The 23116-nt window shown below is 35.2% G+C and overlaps 2 protein-coding genes across 2 annotated transcripts in view; one reads left to right on the forward strand and one right to left on the reverse strand.

The window, feature by feature from the left end:
- LIN7A (lin-7 homolog A, crumbs cell polarity complex component) overlaps positions 1-9354 on the forward strand; it is a 392447-nt gene extending 383093 nt beyond the window's left edge. Inside the window, exon 13 of the mRNA XM_060306830.1 lies at positions 5640-9354. The gene's annotated coding sequence lies outside the window, so the exon portion shown is untranslated. The remainder of the gene's footprint in view (positions 1-5639) is intronic.
- PTPRQ (protein tyrosine phosphatase receptor type Q) overlaps positions 1-23116 on the reverse strand; it is a 203430-nt gene that overhangs the window by 46619 nt on the left and 133695 nt on the right. Inside the window, exons 29-34 of the mRNA XM_060306834.1 lie at positions 19671-19857; positions 16215-16459; positions 13832-13898; positions 10691-10849; positions 9929-10151; positions 7842-7915 (exon numbers count right to left, since the gene is read on the reverse strand). Coding sequence (XP_060162817.1) covers positions 7842-7915; positions 9929-10151; positions 10691-10849; positions 13832-13898; positions 16215-16459; positions 19671-19857 — 955 coding nt within the window. The remainder of the gene's footprint in view (positions 1-7841; positions 7916-9928; positions 10152-10690; positions 10850-13831; positions 13899-16214; positions 16460-19670; positions 19858-23116) is intronic.

The following is a 23116-nucleotide window of genomic DNA, read 5'->3' on the forward strand; positions in this document are numbered from 1 at the left end:
AGTAGGAAAAGGAGTTAATGACACCAATAAAAAGCAATCAGACAAATTCAAAATATGGAACCTCTTGATCCTGTTTTAAACAAACTACAAAGAAAAAAATCAGAGGACGCTTTGAAACTATATATATATATATATATATATATATATAGTTTTACATAATATCAAGGATTTATCATTAATTTTGTTGAACTGCAACAATATAACATACTTATTAGAGAAATATGCTAAACTGTTTTGGAGTGGAATATATAATGCTTTCTGTGATTTACTTTAAAATACTTCAGAAACAAAATGAAAAATGTGTAATTAAAACATGTGGCAAACCATTAAAAGTTATTAAATTTAATTAATAGGTATTTGGGGGTTCATTATACAAAACTTTCGTGTACGCTCTACTCACTTCTCACTACCTCTGCTGCAAGCATCCTGATCAAGGCCACCATCCTGTTTTGCATGAATTGTCGTATGGACACCTAACAAGTCTTCCTGTATCCACCCTGTCCTCTTTCCATCTATTCGCAACATAGTAGCAAGAGTAATGATTTTAAAACATTACCTGTCTACTTAAAATCCTCCTTATCTCTCACAGACAAAATCCAAAGTCCTTCCAATGGCCTATGGCCATAGGTTAATGGCCTCTGGTTCCCTGTTATCTGTTTGACTTCCCTTCCAATCTCCACCTTGCTTACAACTCTGGAGCCAGACTGGCCTCCCTATTGTTCTTGGGACACACCAGGTAACTCTTGATATAGGGCTTTTGGCCAGCTTCTTCCTGTGCATAGAAATGTATTTCTCTTATAGATCTGCCTGGGTAGCCATTTCATTACCATGAGGAATTTGCTCAAATATCACCTAGTCAGTGAAGCCTACACTGACCACCTCTTACGGACTGAATGTATGTGTCCCTCCAAAATTCATATGTTGAAGCCCTAACACAAATACAGTGTGACAGTATTTGAGTAAGGAAGTAATTAATGCTATATGAGGTCACAAGGGTTGGGCTCTAATCTGACAGAATTAGCGTCCTTTTAAGAAGAGACACCAGAAAGCTAGTTCTCTCCCTCCGAGTGCACATGCTGAGGAAAGGCCAAATAAGGACATAGCGAGAAGGAGGCGTTCTGCAAGCCAGGAAGAAAGCCCTTACCACATACTGAAGTGGCTGGAACCTTATCTTTGATTTCTTGCCTCCAGAACTGTGAGAAAATAAACTTCTGTTGTTTAAGCCACTCAGTCTATAGTAGTTGTTATGGCAGCCCAAGCAGACTAAGACATTACCATATTTAAGATTGAAAGCTGCAACTCCTTCACTTCCTGCCTTCCCCCTTCTACCTCCTCTACACTCTGTTCTACTTTTTCTTTTCTCCATAGCCCTTTGTAACATCTTATAATTCATTTATTTATTATCTTATTGTTTATTACCTGTCCAGAATGTAAGATCCCTGAGGACAGGACTCTTTGTTGTATTCAAAACTGTATTCCAAGTCCTGAGAACAGTATCAGGCACACAGCAAATGCTCAATAAATATTTTCTAAATTTACTGATATATAAAAATATCGATTTTGAAGCATATTAGAAATTAAAAATTTTCAGGTTGAAGATTAGGCATTAAACCAAATAAGAATATATGTTATTAATTATTTTGATACAACTAGTAATTATAATTATAACCAATTTTAAGTTATATAATGTATAATTTTACTGTAGAAAGTATTAAAGTCAAGTGACAAAATAGGTTAACTATCTGTAAAATACGCAGGGGTTAATGTTTCATCTTTTCTTCCCTGGACTGATGCTTATGAAATGTTAACACTATGAAAGAGTTTCTGTGGCTATTCTGCATGGTGGATTTGAATGAACACTGAATCTTGAACAGTTTTCAGAGTTTCATGGTCATCTAGAATCTCCAGCTAAATTTAGAAGACTCTAAAGGGGCATGTAGCTCATAAAGTATTTTAGATACACCTTTTTCATACATTAAAATATAAATGGTTTGTTTCATGAATTTTCACATGCTGACTCCTAACTGGATATGCTTGGGAAAGGAAACATGAAGATGAATAGAATCATCTTTATCAGGTAGTATTGAGTCACTGGACCTTGGAACCTAGTGGGGAAAAAATGATTTCATAGACCACAAAAAATTTTCAGATTAGATTACCATTTCAAAGCACTAGCCAAGTGAAGTGAGGAAATGACATATGATGTATTAATAAACAATAGGTAATCCTTTGGGCACATGTATTACAAATGTACTACTAGGAAAGGACAAAATGTACTATGACTGTCCAGCACAAATTTTGATTCACTGCTATGCATGTACCCACAGAGCATTACCAGTACAGAATGAAGTCATTTCTCTAAATCCTTTCACAGAAAACAAAACTCTTTCACTTAAAAATATAAACATGATTCTTTTTCTAACGTGTACATTTCCTGATTAGACTTAAAATCCATTGAAAGGTCAAATTAAATTGTTTTATGTGCATAACAGCATGTACTACTGTAGTAATTAAGCAAATCATAATTATAAAGCACTACCTAATTTTTCATAGTTTATCTTTTGATTATCATTATTTAAACTCCTCTATGGATCTGACTTTTTAATGCAGCTTTATATCTCTAAGAAGCTTGAACTAAATGAGTTATAAAGCTCCTAGGACAATGGATATAGGTACTTGATATAGGTACTTACTGCATGAAAGATCATCTTCTTAATATTATTATTAATCTTAAAAGAAAACAACTTCTTATAACAGAACTTAAGTATAAAAAGTTCTTCTCTTTTAGCCCAGTATTAGCCATCCAGAATATTCAAATACTGCACAAAGAACTTACTAAAGGTTCTCAATTTCATAATTCAAGAAATGTAAATTAAAATACCCTAAATAAATGTTTTTTAATACATCATATTGGCAAAATATTAGAAGTAGATAATAAACAGTGGCCAGGTTGCAAAGTCATACTTAGTCATTGTTAAAACAAACAAAAAGGAATTATTGCATCTTTATGTGTAAAAACAGTATACTTATGTATGAATGTTAGCCTCAGAAAGCTAAGATGAGCAGGTGCAAAGAGAACAGCTAGAAATAATTTAAAATGTTGAGAAGAGAAAATGGTACAGCAAAGATAGGAAGTCTGTGGGAACAGATAAATCAGAAATAGTAATGAAATCAAAAGCTACTTGGGCACTTAGTGATTTCCAGGCAACGCAGTACAGTGGTTATAAGCACAGCACTGCCTGAAGTCAGGCTTCCTGGGCCTAAAAGCTGGTGCTGCCACTTCCTAGCTCTGTAACCTTGGGCAAGATGCTTAAAGACCCAGCTTCAGATTTCTTACCAGTAAATTGGGGATACCTATAAACAGGAAATCGTGTTATAGGGTTGTAGTGAAAAATACATGAGGTTATATACAAAAAAACTCATAAAGGGCCTGTCACATAAATAATGTTTCATATCTTTATTAATAACATTTCATAGTCATGAATCTGTCCATTCATCTGATTTAATCTCCCAGTTAGCTTATGAAGTAGGTATTATTATTCTCATTTTGGAAATAAGATTGCAGAAGTTAATTTGTTAAGTAACTAACCCAAGGTCACATAAATTCCATATATGCCAAAACTGCCTGAAATATGCTTGTCTGACTACAGAGTTTACGAGGTTCACCATCACATTGCCACTGCCTCATTAACATCATAAAACCTTCCCCTGCTCCTCTGGTGTCCCGGGGGCAAGTGATCCTTTTGCTGCAAAAAATATATAGTGACTCCCTATCTCTGTTCCCAAGTGAGCGTATTGGAACTTTTCATTGTTAGCACAGTAATTAAATGAGAAGTATTATGACAAAAGAAAACAATCACAGAGTGCCTTTGCCATGAGGTTTAAGGTTTCAACTTGTTCAGTTTTAATGAAGCCCTGTGAGGTGCAGAAAGCAGTGTCTGGTTTTCAAATCACAGGAATCCTCTATAATTAAACCTTGCAATCAAAACATTGCCTACAAGCAGTTTCCATAAACTGATGTGCCTAAGGAGGTTTCTTAAAAAAAAATTTAAGAAGGATTCTTGGGAATTTTCTTAATAAAAATCCTAATGCTCAATCCTGAGTGAAAACAAAATCAAGTAAGTTGTAAGTATTTCTTTAGGGTCAAAATGATGGCACATCTCATCTCCCATTATTCCTACAGGCTACAAAGATTTCCCAACGTGCAAACCTCTTCCAGGTTATCAATCCTTACTCAGCAAAGCCCTGTCTGGCCCCTTCTTACTTGTACTGCTGTTAGCCTTTTTCCCGAAACTTAAGCCTTTTAGTTCATCAGTGATTCTTTGCCCCTAATTTTAACATCCAAATAATATCTCTGACAGGCACAACCACTATCAAAATGGTCTGTCTTGTAAATGTATGTCCTATACTAACTTAGAAACACAGCTTTGCAAAGGCACTTAAATCCTGAAGATTGTATTGATAGGCGACTCAGCTTGAAGCTCCTTGCCTGTGGTGTGCAAAATACCAGTACATCCATTGGTGGTTTGATGACCTAGATGGGACCTAGACTTCTTTCGCTGAAGTGTGAGATGCACACCTAAGTGTTGGGCAGACCTGTTAGAAATGCTGGGAGCCACTAGCCTGTTGCAAATGCTGTCCTATATCCCAATACATGACATGTTTGAGAGAAAAAAAGGACTCAATCATCCTTTGTACGCTTACGATGACACCAATGCATTTTACTATTTGCTTGCCTCCATTCTTATAGCCATGAAACCATTCTTGCCATTGACCACTGCCCACTGTAGAAACAGTCAACTTTATTTCCTTTTTGGGTCCTTCTACTATATCCTCCTCGGCAATGTTCTTTTCCCAAAAACTCTATGACTCCATGGCCTTTTATTAATGCCAATTATAGACCAGCACCTTTTCTGGAGGGTGTTCTTTGGTTCCTGCCTCAAGAGTGAATCTGATATACACAGAACCACAATATCCAATAGCCAGGTAGAAAATTAATATGAGGCCAGAAATTGATGGTGTTACATCCATTAACCAGCAAAATGACTGGGCTACTTTGATGGACATCAAGGAATTCTGCTCCTGTGGTACACACCATATTCCAAATCTGAACATTTCATTTCACCACAACTGAGGGTTGCACTCCTTTTAATTTCCTCCACTCCTGCCCAGCACTGATTTCCTAGCTACAAATAACTATCTAGATAGCAGAATTTTATGTGGTCAATTGGAATAAGATTAGAGAGCAAACTCCTATTATAAAGCTGCTACCTATCAGGAGAGAGCCCATGGGAGGCCACCCTAAGGAGGAGCCTGAAAGGCTATCCTGGTGCCACTGGTCTCCAAATAGCATATGAACCCTGAAAAACTGATTGTAGATACGTGGGACTCTTCCTTGTCACAACCCCTTACCAACCCAATGGCATTTCACTGACTGTGCCCAGCCTGTGTTTCCCTAGTCCCTCCTATTCTGACCTTGACAGGATCTGGTGCTCTGCCGTTCATTATACATCTTACATCCCCTTATACTCCTGCTGTTACCAGGGCACACAAACATTAGCACCTGGATGACTTGGGTGGTGGTGATGATTCCAAAAGGGGAATCAGAGAACTGATGGTGTATTTCTTCTGTCTTCTAGAATTACTTATTGTATTCCACTGCCTTGGCTGAGAGACAAAGAAAGAAAGAGAAGACCGTCGCTGAGGGACATCTTGAGACTACCTGTGGCCAAAGTGATGGACGAGGCCCAACCTTGGCCAAAGGGAAGCCATTTAGCAGAATCTGGGAATCACGTCCCTGTACACCATGGTTCCTGATGCTTGGTTTCCCTCCTCTTTCGTTCCTGTTAACCTAGATGTCTCAACTTTACCTTTCAGATAATTGGCTGAATATGTTGTCCTCATATCCATAATCTACATAAAACCAGCAAGCTATGAGATGAACAGCACACAGCAAACAACACAACAAAGTGATCTCTTTTTAGCACCGCATCCTCAAAATATCATCTCTCTAAGACATATGAGCTAATCCACTTGTACTATGTTTCTTCCATCGGTAAATATACTGGGTCACCATTTAGCTGTGATAATACGTAGTTTCTGAATGCTGTAACCTAAAGGAAGTTAAGTTGATGCCATCAAAACATTTACTGTGGTGGTGTCAGGGTGTGATAAACTCACCTATCAAATGCAGAAACGCTTGACACAACTCCAAAACCACAAGTCTAGTCAGCTGATTTAAAAATGATTGATTACGTAAAATTAGTCAAACCAGTGATTTAATGGAATTTAAGCAGACAGCACAGCCAACGAAATCTATGTTATTCCCCTATAAACATTAATGTAGCAAACCGTGTGCCCCTTCATTTCTTCAAGGTCCAAAGTTTCCTTAACTAAGTGGAGGCTGCAGAAACTGGTTTATACAATTAATGTTCCACAACCAGATGAGAATTTCTAACTGAAAAGGGTGGAACATTTTCCGTCTTCTTCCAGCCATAATTATCACTGAAATCTATTGCATTCATGATATACTGTGGATCAGAACAACACACAAAGTTCCACACTCTCGGAGCCTGACACAGAGGAAACAGAAAGCTGTGATTTACTCAGAGAAGTCCTAGGGAAACAATTTCTCCTAAGGAAATATATTTTTAAAATCTTCCCTTATAACTCATCCAAAAAGAAGCTATTAAGCATTGAACACTTTATAACTATAAAATATTAATATCTTTACCTATATTATTTTACACAGATCTTTCAAGGCAAGGAAACTGAGGTTTATAGAAATTATTTTCTCAAGTGGTAGAGCCAAGATTTGAATCCAGGTCTAAATCCTGCATTTGTATCATAATGGTTGTAAAATTTGTGCCGGCAGAGCCACGTAATTACTTAATCTGGGCCGCGGTTTCCTCATCTGTAAAGTGGAGCTAACACTGACACCTAACAGGGTTTCTGAACCTCAGCACTATTGACTGTGGGTTAGATAACGCTTTGCTGGAGGGGCTGTCCTATGCACTGTAGGATAGGTAGCAGCATCCCTGGCCTCCCCGCTCACTAGATGCCACTAGCTCAGCCTGCACAATTGTGACAACCCAACCAAAAATGGCTCCAGACATTGCCTAATGTCCCCTGGAGAGTAAAATCACTGGTTGAGAACCACTGACCTAAATTAAAGGACAGCTGTGAAGAGCCCATCAGTGAATACATACAAAGAGCCTCAGAGTATGTCTGGCCCAGAATATTTAATGTTAGATAGGTTGGTGGTGAAGAAGGACGAGGGGAGGAGGGGGAAGAGAAGAAGTAGTAGCCATAGTAGGGAGAGCAGGAGGGGGAGAGGAAGGGGGAGAAAAGGAAGAAGAAGAAATATACTTGCATCTGACTAAATTGTATTGATGTTTTATTCAGGACTGACTGGGTGTATATAATTGAAAAACTCAGAGTTGATCAGAAAGAAAATAAAATTTAAAAAGACAGGTAGGCTTCTGTCTTTTAGGATTATTTCAGGAAAGTTTCCATAATCCTTTTTCTTTTTTTATGAAGTAAAAATGTTTTACATATAAGATTACATATTAAACAGCCAAATAAATATTTGCTTAGTGTAATATTCCACACATCAGCCTAGACCAAATACCATATTGAAGTCTATGTCCAGATTTGAATAGATGGAACGTCCATCACTTAAAAGAGTATTATAAATACTATTTTTCCTTAGGATAATTAACCTTGAAATGATTTTATCCTTGAGAACATTCGTCATGGCTTAATACATTTACTAATGAATGTTACAGCTGTGATTAGCGTGTTGAGATTATAAATGAAATTAACTACAAAATATGTCTTACCTAAAGTCTTAACAGGATCAGAGTAATCAGAGTCAGTAAATTGTCCCATGACATTTGTGGCTCTAAATTTAAACCTATGAAATAAAAAACAACAATAATTTACATACCATATGACTTTTTTTCTATGAATAATTTAACAAATGACTGTGAAAAAGACAGTTTTGTTAAAGAGAAAGTTAACTTACAAAGCGTAAACTTGGAAATCAGTCACCATCAGGACAAATAAATAACATCTTTGCTTGAAATTATCTTGTACATGGACCTCTTGAACTTCATGAGAGAGTGACCAAAAATTTGACCAGACTCATGAAGAGTCAGCAGGTTAATCAAATGAAGTAGATCACCTCCTTCATGGATTTATTTGGATGAAACCACTGAATGTCTGCACAAGCACACTTTATAAATATAAAGCATAATAACTGTTATACCTCAGCCACCTTGGAAAATGCCAATAAGCCAGATTTAGAATAGTCATATAAAACTCATCCTGTTCAAATACAAACAAATGAAGAACAGTGCTTCTTAATTCCGAGTGTGCACTTTTCACTTTCTGTGCTTTCATGACATATGAAATACAAGATGGATGCAGAAGAAAGTCAATCTTAAAAATCACTGGTTGATTCTGTCACTACAGAGACAACCGAAATTTACCTTATTTTAAAACTATGGGACTTCCCTGGTGGCACAGTGGTTAAGAATCTGCCTGCCAATGTAGGGGACATGGGTTCAAGCCCCAGTCCAGGAAGATCCCACAGGCCTTGGACCATCTAAGCCCGTGCACCACAGCTACTGAGCCTGTGCTCTAGAGCTCACGAGCCACAACTACTGAGGCTGCATGCCACAACTACTGAAGTCTGTGCTCCTAGAGTCCATGCTCTACAACAAGAGAAGCCACCATGGTGAGAAGCCTGCGCACCACAACGAAGAGTAGCCTCCGCTCACCACAACTAGAGAAAGCCCGCGGGCAGTAATGAAGACCCAACGCAGCCAAAAATAAATAAATTTATTTAAAAAAGGAAATCTTTAAAAAAACAAAACTATGAACCTACAAGAATTTTAAAATATAAAACCAATCTATATTAATAAATTGTACTTCATAATTTAATCCCTACTCTTCTCAAATTCTTATGATTTTATGGATTATATGAAATGTTTTGGAAAAAATGTAAAATCAAAAATTCTTGGATAAATATTAAACTTTGTGGTATATCATTTCTGTAACTGTTACCGTATGATGATCAATTTCAGGCCATAACTTAGTAACCCAAGTAATTGTACTTAATAACAGATAATAGAGCATTCTTTTTTCAAATGCCTAACTTCTCTAACTTTTCTAATGTTAACTTGTCCTAGGATGTTTATGAAGAACTTAACAGTGCTTTAGCAGGCAAAAATGAAACTAGCTGTATTTTTCAAATTTAGTAGTAAAAATTGTATTTTGAAAATTAAATAATTAAAAAATTATAGTCATGACACAAAATAACAGTCAATTTAGTAGGAGAAAAATAACCAATTTAGCAAAGCATTTAATAAAGCTAACATAGCAGCATTGGTTTTTATATTAGATTATTATAATCTATACAATACCAAATATTAAAGTGAATTGTAAAGATTTCAATTCCTCATTCAGTTGTTTGATAGTATGAAAAGCTGAAAATGATTGCTATGACTGAGGTAAACTGAAGCCATAATTAACTGAAAGATGAGGATCATGTTTCTAAAAACCTGACATTAGCATGCATGGCAGAGAAATGAGTGAAAAACACGAAACAGTACACATTAGTCACATTGCCCTTTACAGAAAGAATTAAATTCTACCTGTGTTCTCCAATTTGCACATTTTTCATATTGCCCTTAGTCACTTAACACGTCAAACCATAATTACTTTTAAGCTTGCCTACTTTCCCTACAACTGTATGTTTATGGGATGTAAGGACAATGCCTTGTTGATCTTTATCATGCATTAGGTCACAGTACATTATGGATGCCCAGCACTTACTGGAAAGATGACAGGAGAGGTAGATGGATGATGAAAGTTGTCAGCTAGCTTGCTAACATGATGCACAGTAAGCGTAAACTATACTTACAAGTATTGCTTTTTTGGTTTCAGAGGTCCATTGCAGATTTTGTCTTCATTGCCAGGAATCATACATGCGTTATCAGCACCTATGATGTAAATTTCTTCATTGCCACTAAACTTTGTCTTTTCCTCTGTACATGGGGGATTAGGAAAGCCTTCATTTGTAAAATATGGCCTTGGCTTATTAAAATATGCATCATACCACTTTGTTACATTTCCATCATGCTGAGCTATTTTCAGAAAAAAGAATAATGATTACAAGTAATATCCAAATGTATTTTCACATTTATAAAGGGTGTTTCTATAATTGCATGAGGCAAACCTGGATGCAACATCTGTCACTCTGTGAACCACTGGGGATGATTCAGCTGATCTACCTGGATAATTAGGGAACCCTATCCATTCCCATCACACATGAATCCATAGGCATTGTGGAGAATGACTTCTCGGAGAAAAAACATTCCTCCGTCAAGGGTAACTAACTCTCTTTCACACCTCCAAAGATCCTGCCAAACTCAACACAATCCTACCAGCATATGGAATAAATAAATCACATATTTTAACCATGCCTTTTAAAATTTTGGTAAAACATTTTAGGCATATATTAATGATCAGTAAAATTAATAATAATATTGACAATCTATTAAACTCAAGAGATGTATAATAATCAGGAGTCAACCTCATATTACTAATTTTGAGTTGAAATGTCTTTAGCATTCAGCAGTTCACACACTGCAATTTGACAAGATAAGCTGGCATGTGATGATACCTCCTGCTTCTGCTACAAGCACCTGTACACTTTTGATTGGTCCATGGTCATCATTATAGTAACATATTGGCATTCTGATTGTAATTGTTGTTGAAGTCACAAGAAGTTTTCCCGTGGCATCATAAATAGGGGTTGGTTTGGTTTTTGGTCGCGCTGGAGCTATAAACAAAGAAGAAATATCACTACCAATTCATTTTTTGTTTCTGCAGAGAAAATCATTTTGAATTCTCCTTTCATGCAGTAATTTACGGATAAAGTGATGACAAATATAAATAACAAATGAAACAGATTTCTGTTTGGATACAGCAGATATTTAGCAATTATTACCTCCTAATGGTACAATTATATATTTGAGACTTGCCTAAGATAATGGGACCCAGGTGTGATTTTCAGACATCTGACTCCTCTTTATATATTAGAGAAATTCAAACTGTATTTATAATTTTCACAAATGCATTAAATCATACTAGTATTTTCATGTTTTTTTTTTTCTTTTACTTCCTTTAGCTGATTTACCAGTTTCTATTCTAGTCATACCAGGAGCCCTGCCCTCTAACCCTGCAGTTATCCATACTAAACATCTGGATGGTATCCTCACATATTTTTCTCTATGTTCACATAATCATATAAAAATACATAAAGTCATACATCATGGATTCTTCTCACTGATATGTTTTAATGGTGCTATATTAAGTATTATAATTACCCCACATATTGTTTTTCTCACTTAAATAAGACTTGTGTAAATCTTTTCAAGTCACCAAGTTCTGGCTAACTCATTCTTCTTAATGACTATGTTGTACATCATGGTGCAACTGCATCATATTTATTCAGTCATTCATCTAGTGATGGGAATTCACTTTTCCTTCAGGTTTTGAACATTTGCTTCACTACTCAGCCTTATACATTTAGCCTTATTTACTGATCCTTTTATTTCTATGGAATATATTCCCAAGGGCAGAATTTCTGGAACAAAAGAAACATGTACTTTTAACTTTAACAGATACTGCCAGAATAATTTTCTAAAAGTGCCATGATAATTCACATTTTACCGTCAATGCATGCAAGTACCTCCAAAATCAACATTTGTAGAAGCTCCTCTTGTTTCATTTCATCTTATAGCTACATACACTAGCTGAGCATCAGTAAGTTGCTTAATCAAACTTCAATTCTCATACTTATAAAATCTTTTAAAAAAGCCTCTCCGACAATGCCATAAAATTGCCAATATCATTTCCATTTTATACATGAGGAAAATGGTCTTATGCTACGTAGTGGTAAGAGGGAACTATCAAGACTGGAACCAAATCTTTCTGACTTGATCCCTTAGCTCACTCCTCTGAGACATAAAAGTTACGATGACATTAGATGTATAGAAGTTTATTGGGGAAAATATCTATGAGAATCAAGGGGCAGGGAGCAATAGCAGGTGGCATGATCACAGGCCTGACACGTGTGAATGGGGAGAAGGAAGGAAGAAAGGATTCAGCAGGAAGGGCCTCAGGTTTCAGGGAGTTCTGAGAAACTTGGAGAGAGGCCACTGGGGAGTCCCCAAGACAAGGTTTCCTGTTAGAGGACTCTGGCATGCGACAGTACTATCCAACTCGGTATTATCTGTCAAATGCAAATCTAATGAGACAACTATTCATCCAGTGTCACTCCATGTCAATAAAATCATGCATATTACTGGAGAAAAATTCATTTCTCTAGGACTGAACCACTGCCCCTTAGTACTCATATATCTTCTCTAGATAACTGGTCATGAGTCTATCCACCCTATGTAAGGCATGGAAAGTCAGAACTAGTCATGTCTGCCTGAGGATGAGCAAGTATCTGAAATGGGAAGTTTTACTAAATAAATATAATGCATCTATTGTTACCCGTATACTGAATATATGAATATGTCTGCCACTAAATAACAAAGAGAAATTAGGATGGTATGAGGTAAGCTCTTCTTTATGAAGTCATTTTCTAAAGTAGCTGATATTTTTTAGACTTCAGGAGTTTGTACATTCCAAGTACATATTTATCAACTAAAAGCAAATAACACAAATAGTATTATAGTTATATAAACTACCCATTGATAAAAAGTAAAATATATCAGCTTCATCTTATAGTGATTAGTTCTTATTCTTAACAATGCTTGTTTCCAGGCACTGTCCCATGGGTTTTTCAAAGATTCTCTCTTTTAATCCTCACAGCAACTTACGAGGTAGGAACTAGTATTATCTCCATTACAGGCTTACAGGTGTTAAGAAACTTGTCCAAAGTCAAACAGGTATCAAGTGGCCAATCCAGAATTCAACCTCAGCAACCTGACTCTAGACTCAGCCTAAAAGCTGACACTTTTAATCACTGTGCTGTGCTATGCTTACCAAAGACTGAGAAAAGCTACTTTTCGTTTCAGAGAGAGGAGCATCAGGTGGAATTCTACTAGAGGTCAATACACTTTTTTTTTTTAATCTCTCTGCAGGTTTTACACAGGATTTTAGAGAAGTGGCAAAACTGTGTGCATATTTTCAGTCTTGAGAAGGCACCTTGAATGACTGAATGCCCCCGAGGTCCTCTTAGTAATCTTTTATGGTTTTTGTGGAATTTGGTGGGGGAGGCAGTCTCCAAATTTTTGTATATTTTCTATGAAAAAACATCCCTGTCAATAATGAATTGATAGATCTACTTTTATAGTCAGAATCATAAAGTTGATTATATGGTAGTTCAGTAAGCACTATTTGATTAACTGAAAAGAATCTGACTTTCAAAATAAATAAAGATCAGTCAAGGAATCTAATTAGAACTAGTCGAAGTCTAGTCACGGGTAATTTAAAGGAGCTTTCTTTTCAATAAAATTTTAAAAACAAAATACAATTATAAACCTTGTCTCAGAAAAGTTTAAATTTAGCAGAAAAGAAATATAAGATAAATAGCAGTGGGCATTCTCTGTAATTAACATGGTAATTTGCATTATGATTAAGACATTTTAATTATAGCCTGAATAAGCATACATTACTTATTACTTAATATATGCTTATTATATGCATATGCATGGTTTAAAAGCTTAACTACATCCTTAACTCTAATACAGAATACAAATTATAATTACTCTTTGATTAATAGTATTTCATGGGAAGGCAGCTCATGTACCTTTAATATCCATGGTTATTCTCATTTGAACGTTTGGCCCTGCACCAGCACTATTGATCGCATAAACCTAAAACAAAGAAACACCTTATTATTATTTTCAAATTATTGCATGGTTATGGTTATATGGTTATATGTCATTTTAAAATGATTGCACTTTTGAAAACAATTCATATAGTCTGTTAATTATATTTTCTTGCACTCAAATTAATATATGGAGGAAGAACGTTAGCAATAAAATAGTTCTTACAACTGATATTATGGTACTAAGCCCTGAGAACAAAGGCTAAGTGACCTAAACAGCCCTATCATACAGACCAAGAATGATGTGGCTTCGATTTGAACCTTTAGGAGGAAAGAGCAGAAAAGTCACTATGTCTACACTCTCTCTTCATCTACTCCAACATCTGTTCCTTCTCTCTGTAGCTAGGTTAACTCCGGCTTTCTTTAAATCCATATTCAAGACGCTCTTTTTTTTCCTTCTCTGAGATGAAACCCTATTCCTCAGCCTCCCAGTTTTCCTGTATTAAATCATCCCTCTGAAAGTTGGCCTTTATACCCTGCTTCACCCCTGCCCCCAAATATCTGACGCTATACCCTGCATAATGCAGCATATACACATAAAGCATTGCTGTTTGAATCTACAGCGGGTGATTTACACAAACGTGAATCCTTTCAATTAACTTTGTGCTTAGGAAGCTGCAGACACAGGCTCTTCTTTTATTCACTTTATCTTGCTATGTAAAATAAAGACTGTGTTCTTGGCCAATTTCATTGTATTCAATAAACGCAATTCAGAATATATCATTTTTGGAATTAATAAATTTGTTTCATACGTTAGTGACCCACCCTCCACCCCCTGGATAGCTTCAGAAGTATTTTGATTGAATTAAAATAGTAATATATGTGATGTGGTAGGTATACTAAATAAACCAAGCCCATAAAATGCTTAAAAATATCTAAAGGAAATATTTATTGGTGCATGTAATTTTAAAAAGGAAGTATTCAAAATAAAAGTGATGTTATGAAGTGCTTAGTTATTTTTATTTCTTTACAATCTAACCTTTAAGTGAGATAATAAAGTTGGGCAGTGCTTCTCAACCTGCAGTGAGCAAAGAAGTCACTTGCAAACCCTGTTAAATGAAGATCTGTAGGTTTTGATTCAGTAGGTTGGGACAGGTGCGAAAGTTACACATTTCTAATAAACTCTCAGGTGTTGAGGACACTATGTTGCACTTTGCAAAGAATCAGATTTTTCTGTAAATTATGAATTGGTTATACTTTATTTCCTGTTTTTATTTGCAAGAGCCAAAACTGTTACAACACTTGCTACCTACCATAACTATTAATATCCTACATAGAAATTACTATTCTTATTACTAATTTTTCAGATAAGGAAACTGAGGCACAGATTTGAGGAAATTGCCCAGAAAGAAACTAGCAGAGCCAGAATTTGAACCTAGGTCAGTTCATTCCCTTAACCACCACCTTCTCTCTAATAGATCTTCTACAACGGGGGTTCATTTAATGGTACGTGCAGCAAGAATCCTAGCAAGTCAGATTACATAATGAGATATAAAGTTTGCGAGGGAACACAGATTATTAATGACAGTTTTCTGATATAAACAGTTGATAGGAAGATTATTTATGGAGCTACTTGGATGTATAGGGTGAATTCTATGTTGCTTAAAAGATGATTTTCTGAACTTTATGATTGTTTGAAAATTCCAAGACATGCAAAAATAGTGAAAGGATGAAACAAATTGTGTATGTGTTTGGGTGTATGTATATGAACTCACACACATATTTACTTTACCAAATGGATAATTTAGAATTAAGATGTAAAATAACATTAGCTTTTAGTAATAGTTGTGTGAAATACATGTGAATTTCAATCACATAGTTATTTCTGACTTCTGCCTTTGAAATTTGATTTTCCACCTATAATCACACAGAAAGTTTTTCTTTAGGCAGAATCATCTCATTATATATATCTGCTCTTTAACTTTTATTTATCGATTTTATTTATTTATTTTTGGATGCATTGGGTCTTCATTGCTGCTCGCAGGTTTTCTCTAGTTTCGGCGAGCAGGGGTCACTGATCTTTAACTTTTAACGTGGATTTTCTTCCTGCTTTATTTCTGGATTTCCACTATAATTGTGCAAACTTTTTTGTTGTTTACATATTTTCACAGGACTTGCTGTATTAAAATAGGAAAGCAGCAATTTTGTTTCTCCAAATTTATTTTCAGTTGGCATGTCTTAAGCGATCCCACGAAAAGATAGGAAAAATGTATTATGTACATCAGCTGCAGTATTTTTGAATGCTGAGTTTGTAAACCAACTTTGTAAGATAGGTGAATAATTAAAAGCTATGTATTCTTACACTGATGTTGTATGTATGTCCGCCTTTTAGTCCTTCTAACATTGCAATGACAGATGTGTCCGTTTTCTGGATAATACTGAGGTTGCGAATCTGGACAGCAGTGGGATCATCTTCTTGGTAAACCAAAGCTTGATACACTTGGATATTTCCATTAGGTTGAGAAGGGGGAAGAAATGTTAACTGAAATTTTGTAACTTCATCTGGTATCTTCTGAAATGTCATGTTGTTCGGTGGGTCCTTAGGGACTGAAATGAAATATTTAGCAATTACAATTTAAAAAAAATTTGTGTTCATTTTGATGTCCATATAAAACTGATTTGCTTCAAGTTTCTGTTTATAAAGAGTATTACACAGATCATTTAAGCTATTTAATTTTGAAAACAAAAATGGCTCATGCATTATAGAATCATTGACATCTATAAATCACAGAAACCATAACAGTGATCCAATTTATTTGCTTATTTATTTAGCCTTTTGTAATATATGTATTTTTATACAGAATGCATTTCTATGATACTCTGAACTTAAAAATAATGTATAGACTCACAGGAAGTTGCAAAAGTCATACATACAGTCCCCTGTAACCTTCCCCCAGCTTTCCCCAGTGGTGATATCTTATGTAACTGTTTTTTAATATCAAACCTGGAAACAGACACTGGTACAATAATGTTGACTATAGACGTTATTCAGTTTTCACCATTTTTCATGCTTTCCTGTATCTGCGTGTAGTTCTATGCAATTTAATCCCATGTGTAGATTCCTGTAACCATCACCAGAAATGAGATACAAAACTATTCCATCACCATAAAGAAATGTCCCCTTAGACTTGCACTCCATGCCTCCTCACAACACTAATCAATCTCCATTTCCATAGTTTTGTCATTTGCAAAAGACAATAGCACAGTGACCTTGAGGTCCATCAGGGTTGTTGTATATCAATAGTTCATTCTATTTTTATTGCCGAGTAGTGTTCCATTTTATGGATGTACGAGTTTAATTTATAAAAACATTTGGGTTTTTTCCAGTTATTTTGTTGTTGTCATTACTAATAAGTCTTCTATTAACATTCATATACAGATATTTGCATGGACATTAAGTTTTCAATTCTCTATGATAGTTGCCCAAGAGTGTATTTGGTGGATCATGTGGTTAAGTGCATTTAAAAAAAAATTTTTTTTAACATCTTTATTGGAGTATAATTGCTTTACAATGGTGTGTTAGTTTCTGCTTTATAACAAAGTAAATCAGCTATACATATACATATATCACCATATATCCTCCCTCTTATGTCTCCCTCCCATCCTCCCTATCCCACCCCTCTAGGTGGTCACAAAGCTCCCAGTTGATCTCCCTGTGCTATGCGGCTGCTTCCCACTAGCTACCTATTTTACATTTGGTAGTATATAAAAGATCACCAAACTATTTTTCCATTGTAGCTATACCCTTTTACATTGCCACTAGCAATGTATGAGAGATCTAGTATTTCTGCATCTTTTCCAACATTTGGTATTGTCACTATTTTAAAAATTATTATTTCATCTGTTCTAGTCGATGTATAGTGATATATCACTGTGGTTTCAATTTGCATTTCCCCAATAGCTAATGGTGTTGAAAACCTATCTTATCATGAGTTTATCTGCCAGTCATATATCCTCTCTGGTAAAATGTCTGTTCACGTTGTCAATTTTCTAATAGGATTCTTTTTAAGTGTTGAATTTTAAGATTTCTTTATGTTCTAGATATTCCAGTTTATTTTTGATAAATAAAAGTTATCCTAACATGTAACTAGCTAAATATCAATAAATTATTTTAAAATGATACACATGAGGATAAAATTATTTATGAATAATTTTATGAAAGACTAGTTTTTGTTGTACTACATAATCAGTGTTCTTTAAATAAATGACTCATTGAATGAACGTATCTTATTTTGATCACACTGAAATGGATATTCCATTCTAAATTCTAAAATTCTAAGAATTTCCATGAAAAGGCTGTTGATATTTGGCTGTCAATGATTCAGATATTCAGATATTGCTGCAAACATCCCTAGAGATAGTGCCCTATGGCAAGCAAAAAATAAGTAAATAAATAACAGTGAGAAAGAAAAGAGAGAAAAGCAAACAAACATGTCATTGTGCCAAATATCACAGGATGAAAAAATGCATAGCTGAAATAAAGGTTAAATTGGTTCAACACACATTTTCACAACATTTGCTGTTATACATTTTTATGATACATAAGAAACATATATATTTTTTCTTTTTATAAGAATTGTTTCTCTAAAATTAGGATCAGCTTTAAAAAGCTGAATACATGAAAGAATTATCTGAATGCTAGAAAGAACCTTCTATCCGCCAAATATCTTTCGTTTAACGTCTAAAATTCTACTCTTAGAGGTTTAGTAGAAATTTATTAAACTATGGTATCCTTGGAAGAGTTAACACATTAGGATTTGCAATCAGTGCTTTGTGGTGTGAATGTGAATAAGTTTAGCAGCAACTTTCCTCACAGATAGGTAGGATGGGGGAGAAGTGCAAAAAGTGTAATAAGAAAATAAGTACCTGGAATATACATGGCCACAAAATGGAAACAAGCAGAATTTTAGGGTGCTGAGGATAGGATGTACTTTTCAATTTAGAACCGTAAGTTTATAGATAACAGAGTATGTAGCATAATGAAAAGACTAGCTAAAAAATATTTTACCTCCTATACTTACCTTACAGATAGCAACAAATAAACTATAGCAACACATCCCTTCATGTGCTCTTTCCAAAGATATATCTGGTGGCAAAGAACATCAGGAGTCTGAAGGAGGATGGGGCAAGCGAGTTCTGGGAAGTTGACTTTCCACATTAAATTCTTATTGGTTACAATCTTATTATTCATTCAGACCCTGTTCATAGGAACTGGAGGAAATCTGTACAGATTCTGACATTTATCAAATAGATTATGTAATAAAACATGTCACTTAACTAAGTGAAGAAAACAGATATGGTGAAACATAACCTGGGTTCTACTTCTGAATTCTAGATTATTTAATAATGGAGTATTATTACTTTAATGTGCATTTAAACCGTGGGAGAGAAATAATTGAAATGGAATTTAAGGTGAAGCTTTATTGGCTATAGACAGTTGGACAAAATCATCTCTTAGGCAAGGTAACTCAACTTCTGAAATAGTGTTTAAATAAATGCAAAAAAGTACAATTGGTTACCTTACTATGAACTAATTTATTTTTGTATTTACAAGTATTGATTATTCTACATAATTCCACTTTGCCTCAAAAATGTAAATACAAAGCTTTACTCTTGTCAGTCACAGTGAGTCACTGAAGTTTAAACTTATATGCTTAAAAAATTTCTTTTAACACATATGCTTTGTAGGGTAAGGTGTGAGAAACTGTAAGAAAGACACCTAACTCAGTCAATTTTTAGCATGAAAAATAAACCTTACCTGATTCTAAAGTAGTAACAATCACTTCAGCACTCGACTTTCCTTCCACATACGCAGCACTAATATTTCCAGTGAATGCAGTGATCACCACGGAATATCTTGTGAATATTTTCAGATCTTTAATTTCTACGGTTTTATTTTCTCCATTTGACTTGATTAAGGAAATATTAAATTCATCACTATCTACCTACAGGAAAAAATAGCTAACAATTAAAGGAAGCAGCACTTGAGATACAAATCACTAAAACATAAAAATAGAAAGCTATGAGTGGTATATTTTTCTAGCCAAGATTTAAAAATTCTTTTATTTACAGTCAGACAGACCTGGGAAATCCGAAGTGCTACTTTAGCAGTTTACTAATTACAGTTATTTCAACAATTGAAAGTAAAAGAAAAAAATCAATCACAATTAATCAGAACAAGCAGAAATCATCTCCGCAGTCAATGAAATTTATACTCCAATTATTTTTTAACATCTTTATTGGAGTATAATTGCTTTACAATGGTGTGTTAGTTTCTGCTTTATAACAAAGTGAATCAGCTATATATACACATATATCCCCATATCTCCTCCCTCTTGCATCTCCCTCCCACCATCCCAATCCCACACCTCTAGGTGGTCACAAAGCATTGAACTGATCTCCCTGTGCTATGCGGCTGCTTCCGACTAGCTAGCTGTTTTACATTTGGTAGTATATATAAGTCCATGCCACTCTCTCACTCCGTCCCAGCTTACCCTTCCCCCTCCCCGTGTCCTCAAGTCCATTCTCTAGTAGGTCTGTGTCTTTATTCCTGTCCTGCCCCTATGTTCTTCAGAACCTTTTATTTTTTTTTAGATTCCATATATATGTGTTAGCATACAGTATTTGTTTTTCTCTTTCTGACTCCACTCTGTATGACAGACTCTAGGTACATCTAGGTACATCAGACTCTAGGTACATATAGTCTGTATGACAGACTCTAGGTACATCCACCTCACTACAAATAACTCAATGGAAAATAATATTCCATTGTATATCCATTGTATCCGTTGTATATATGTGCCACATCTTCTTTATCCATTCATCTGTCGATGGACACTTAGGTTGCTTCCATGTCCTGGCTATTGTAAATAGTGCTGCAATGAACATTGGGGTACATGACTCTTTTTGAATTATGGTTTTCTCAGGGTATATGCCCAGTAGTGGGATTGCTGGGTCATATGGTAGTTCTATTTTTAGTCTTTTAAGGAACCTCCATATTGTTCTCCATAGTGGCTGTAACAATTTACAGTCCCACCAACGGTGCAAGAGGGTTCCCTTTTCTCCACACTCTCTCCAGCATTTATTGTTTGTAGATTTTTTGATGATGGCCATTCTGACTGGTGTGAGGTGATACCTCATGGTTGTTCTGATTTGCATTTCTCTAATGATCAGTGATGTTGAGCATTCTTTCATGTGTTTGTTGGCAATCTGTATATCTTCTCTGGAGAAATGTCTATTTAGGTCTTCTGCCCATTTTTGGATTGGGTTGTTTGTTTTTTTTGATATTGAGCTGCATGAGCTGCTTGTAAATTTTGGAAATTAATCCTTTGTCAGTTGCTTCATTTGCAAATATTTTCTCCCATTCTGAGGGTTGTCTTTTGGTCTTGTTTATGGTTTCCTTTGCTGTGCAAAAGCCTTTAAGTTTCATTAGGTCCCATTTGTTTATTTTTATACTCCAATGTTTTACAAAGGAAAGAATATAGGTTGGTACCCAGCCATCAGGGGTTCAAATCCCAACCTGGTCACTTAATAACTCCTGTAGCATTTGATAAGTCATTTATGCTGTCTTACTTTCTGTATATGTAAGATTGGGGTGGTAATATCTACTTAAAATATTTTGATGATTTAGAAAAAACAGAACTGAAGTAGCTGGCACAGAAATCTGCAATTTTTTTTTTTTTACCATGATCAACAAAAATGAAACACATTTTGCAACATAATTCAGGATGTGTGTGTGTGTGTATTCTTTATAACTGAAAATTGCTTTTCAGAAATACAACTTCTGAAATGCACTTTGATATTTTCTGCTCTTTTTAATTTTACTCCAATTCATTTAAAAAATGCTGGTCATAATTGAAGTTTGAAAAACTGATCTAGCACCATGCAAGGCACTAAGTAAGGAATCAATTAACATGATGTCATAATTATTAAATGTGTACAAATGAGTATGCTTAGGTATATTAAATATAGTTGTATAATTTATTAAAACATAGTCTGTCTTTGATGGAGAGTCTGGCCTATTCACTGTAGGGATTAAACACAGCTAAAGTTTCTAGCACTAAATAGAAGGGCTTTGCCTGAGATGAACAACAGCAAGTTTGAAATCCTATTATGCCTGCTTCTCTCAAGTACCTGAAAGACTTAAAAACAAGTTGGATACACTGTCCTCACTATCAAGTTCATTTTCAACCTGACCCTCTGTCATAACTTTGAAAGACGTTTTTTTTGTTTAATATGTTCTTCAAATGCTCTTTTCTAAAAGCTTTTTTAACTAAAAACGATGTTGCTATGAGAAACACAGCAAAAGGCTGAAAAATATCAGATCTGCAAAAAGTCAAACAGATCGAACCAGAGCAGTGGAGGGAGGTGTTCCACCTCTAAAATGTCAGAAAAACAAATCAATCAGTGTAGGAATCCAATTGATCGGGTGCATGCACCCACTGGTAGAAAGTGTGTATGTATTTAATTAGTTGTCAACATCTAAATATCTCATACAAATCGGGCTTTTAAAATTTCCCCTATGACTAGGCTTGTATTCATGCTGGGTAACAATTATCTAGAGATGAGTGACAGGTGACTCCTCTAATGGGGCAGGGGTCTCCAATTCATCACTGAAGCTTCATTGTGACTGTTCCTTGATGTTCCTTGCCTGACTACTATAGCTATTTCAACTCTGATTTTATTGAGTTGAGGTGAATTCCTCAAGATGCCATAGCAACTTGGTAGCTGAGACAGGATTTACTCCCAGGTCTTTGAAGAGTCCAGACCTCTCTACACCAAGTCATGGGGCGTGGTCTTATAAAGTAAAACGAAATTATTCCAATGCCTTCCATTAAAAAATGGATAACAAATAGCAAGTAGTAAAACATGAAATAACATGCATGTGATCTACTATATCTTAAAAAATATACAGTAAAATTCAAAAAGAATGCTGGGCCCTCAAATACAGCATGTGGAAAAATTCATTTTCTTTCTTCACTAAACCTACTATCATTAACTAATATTCGTCCACTTACCCAGGACTGAAACCTCAGACCTTTTTGACCCATCATTTCCCTTCAATCAGTTCCAAATTCGTTTGCTCATATTTGATCATCGATTATTATGATGAAATGTCTGCCATTTTTTTTGAAGTGTGGTTGTTTCATATACACTGTCAGTAATTAGATTCTGGTTCTATTTTCCTCTCCTTTGCCTGCCCCA

Source organism: Globicephala melas, chromosome 10 (genome assembly GCF_963455315.2).
Source record: "Globicephala melas chromosome 10, mGloMel1.2, whole genome shotgun sequence".
Lineage (NCBI taxonomy): Eukaryota > Metazoa > Chordata > Mammalia > Artiodactyla > Delphinidae > Globicephala > Globicephala melas.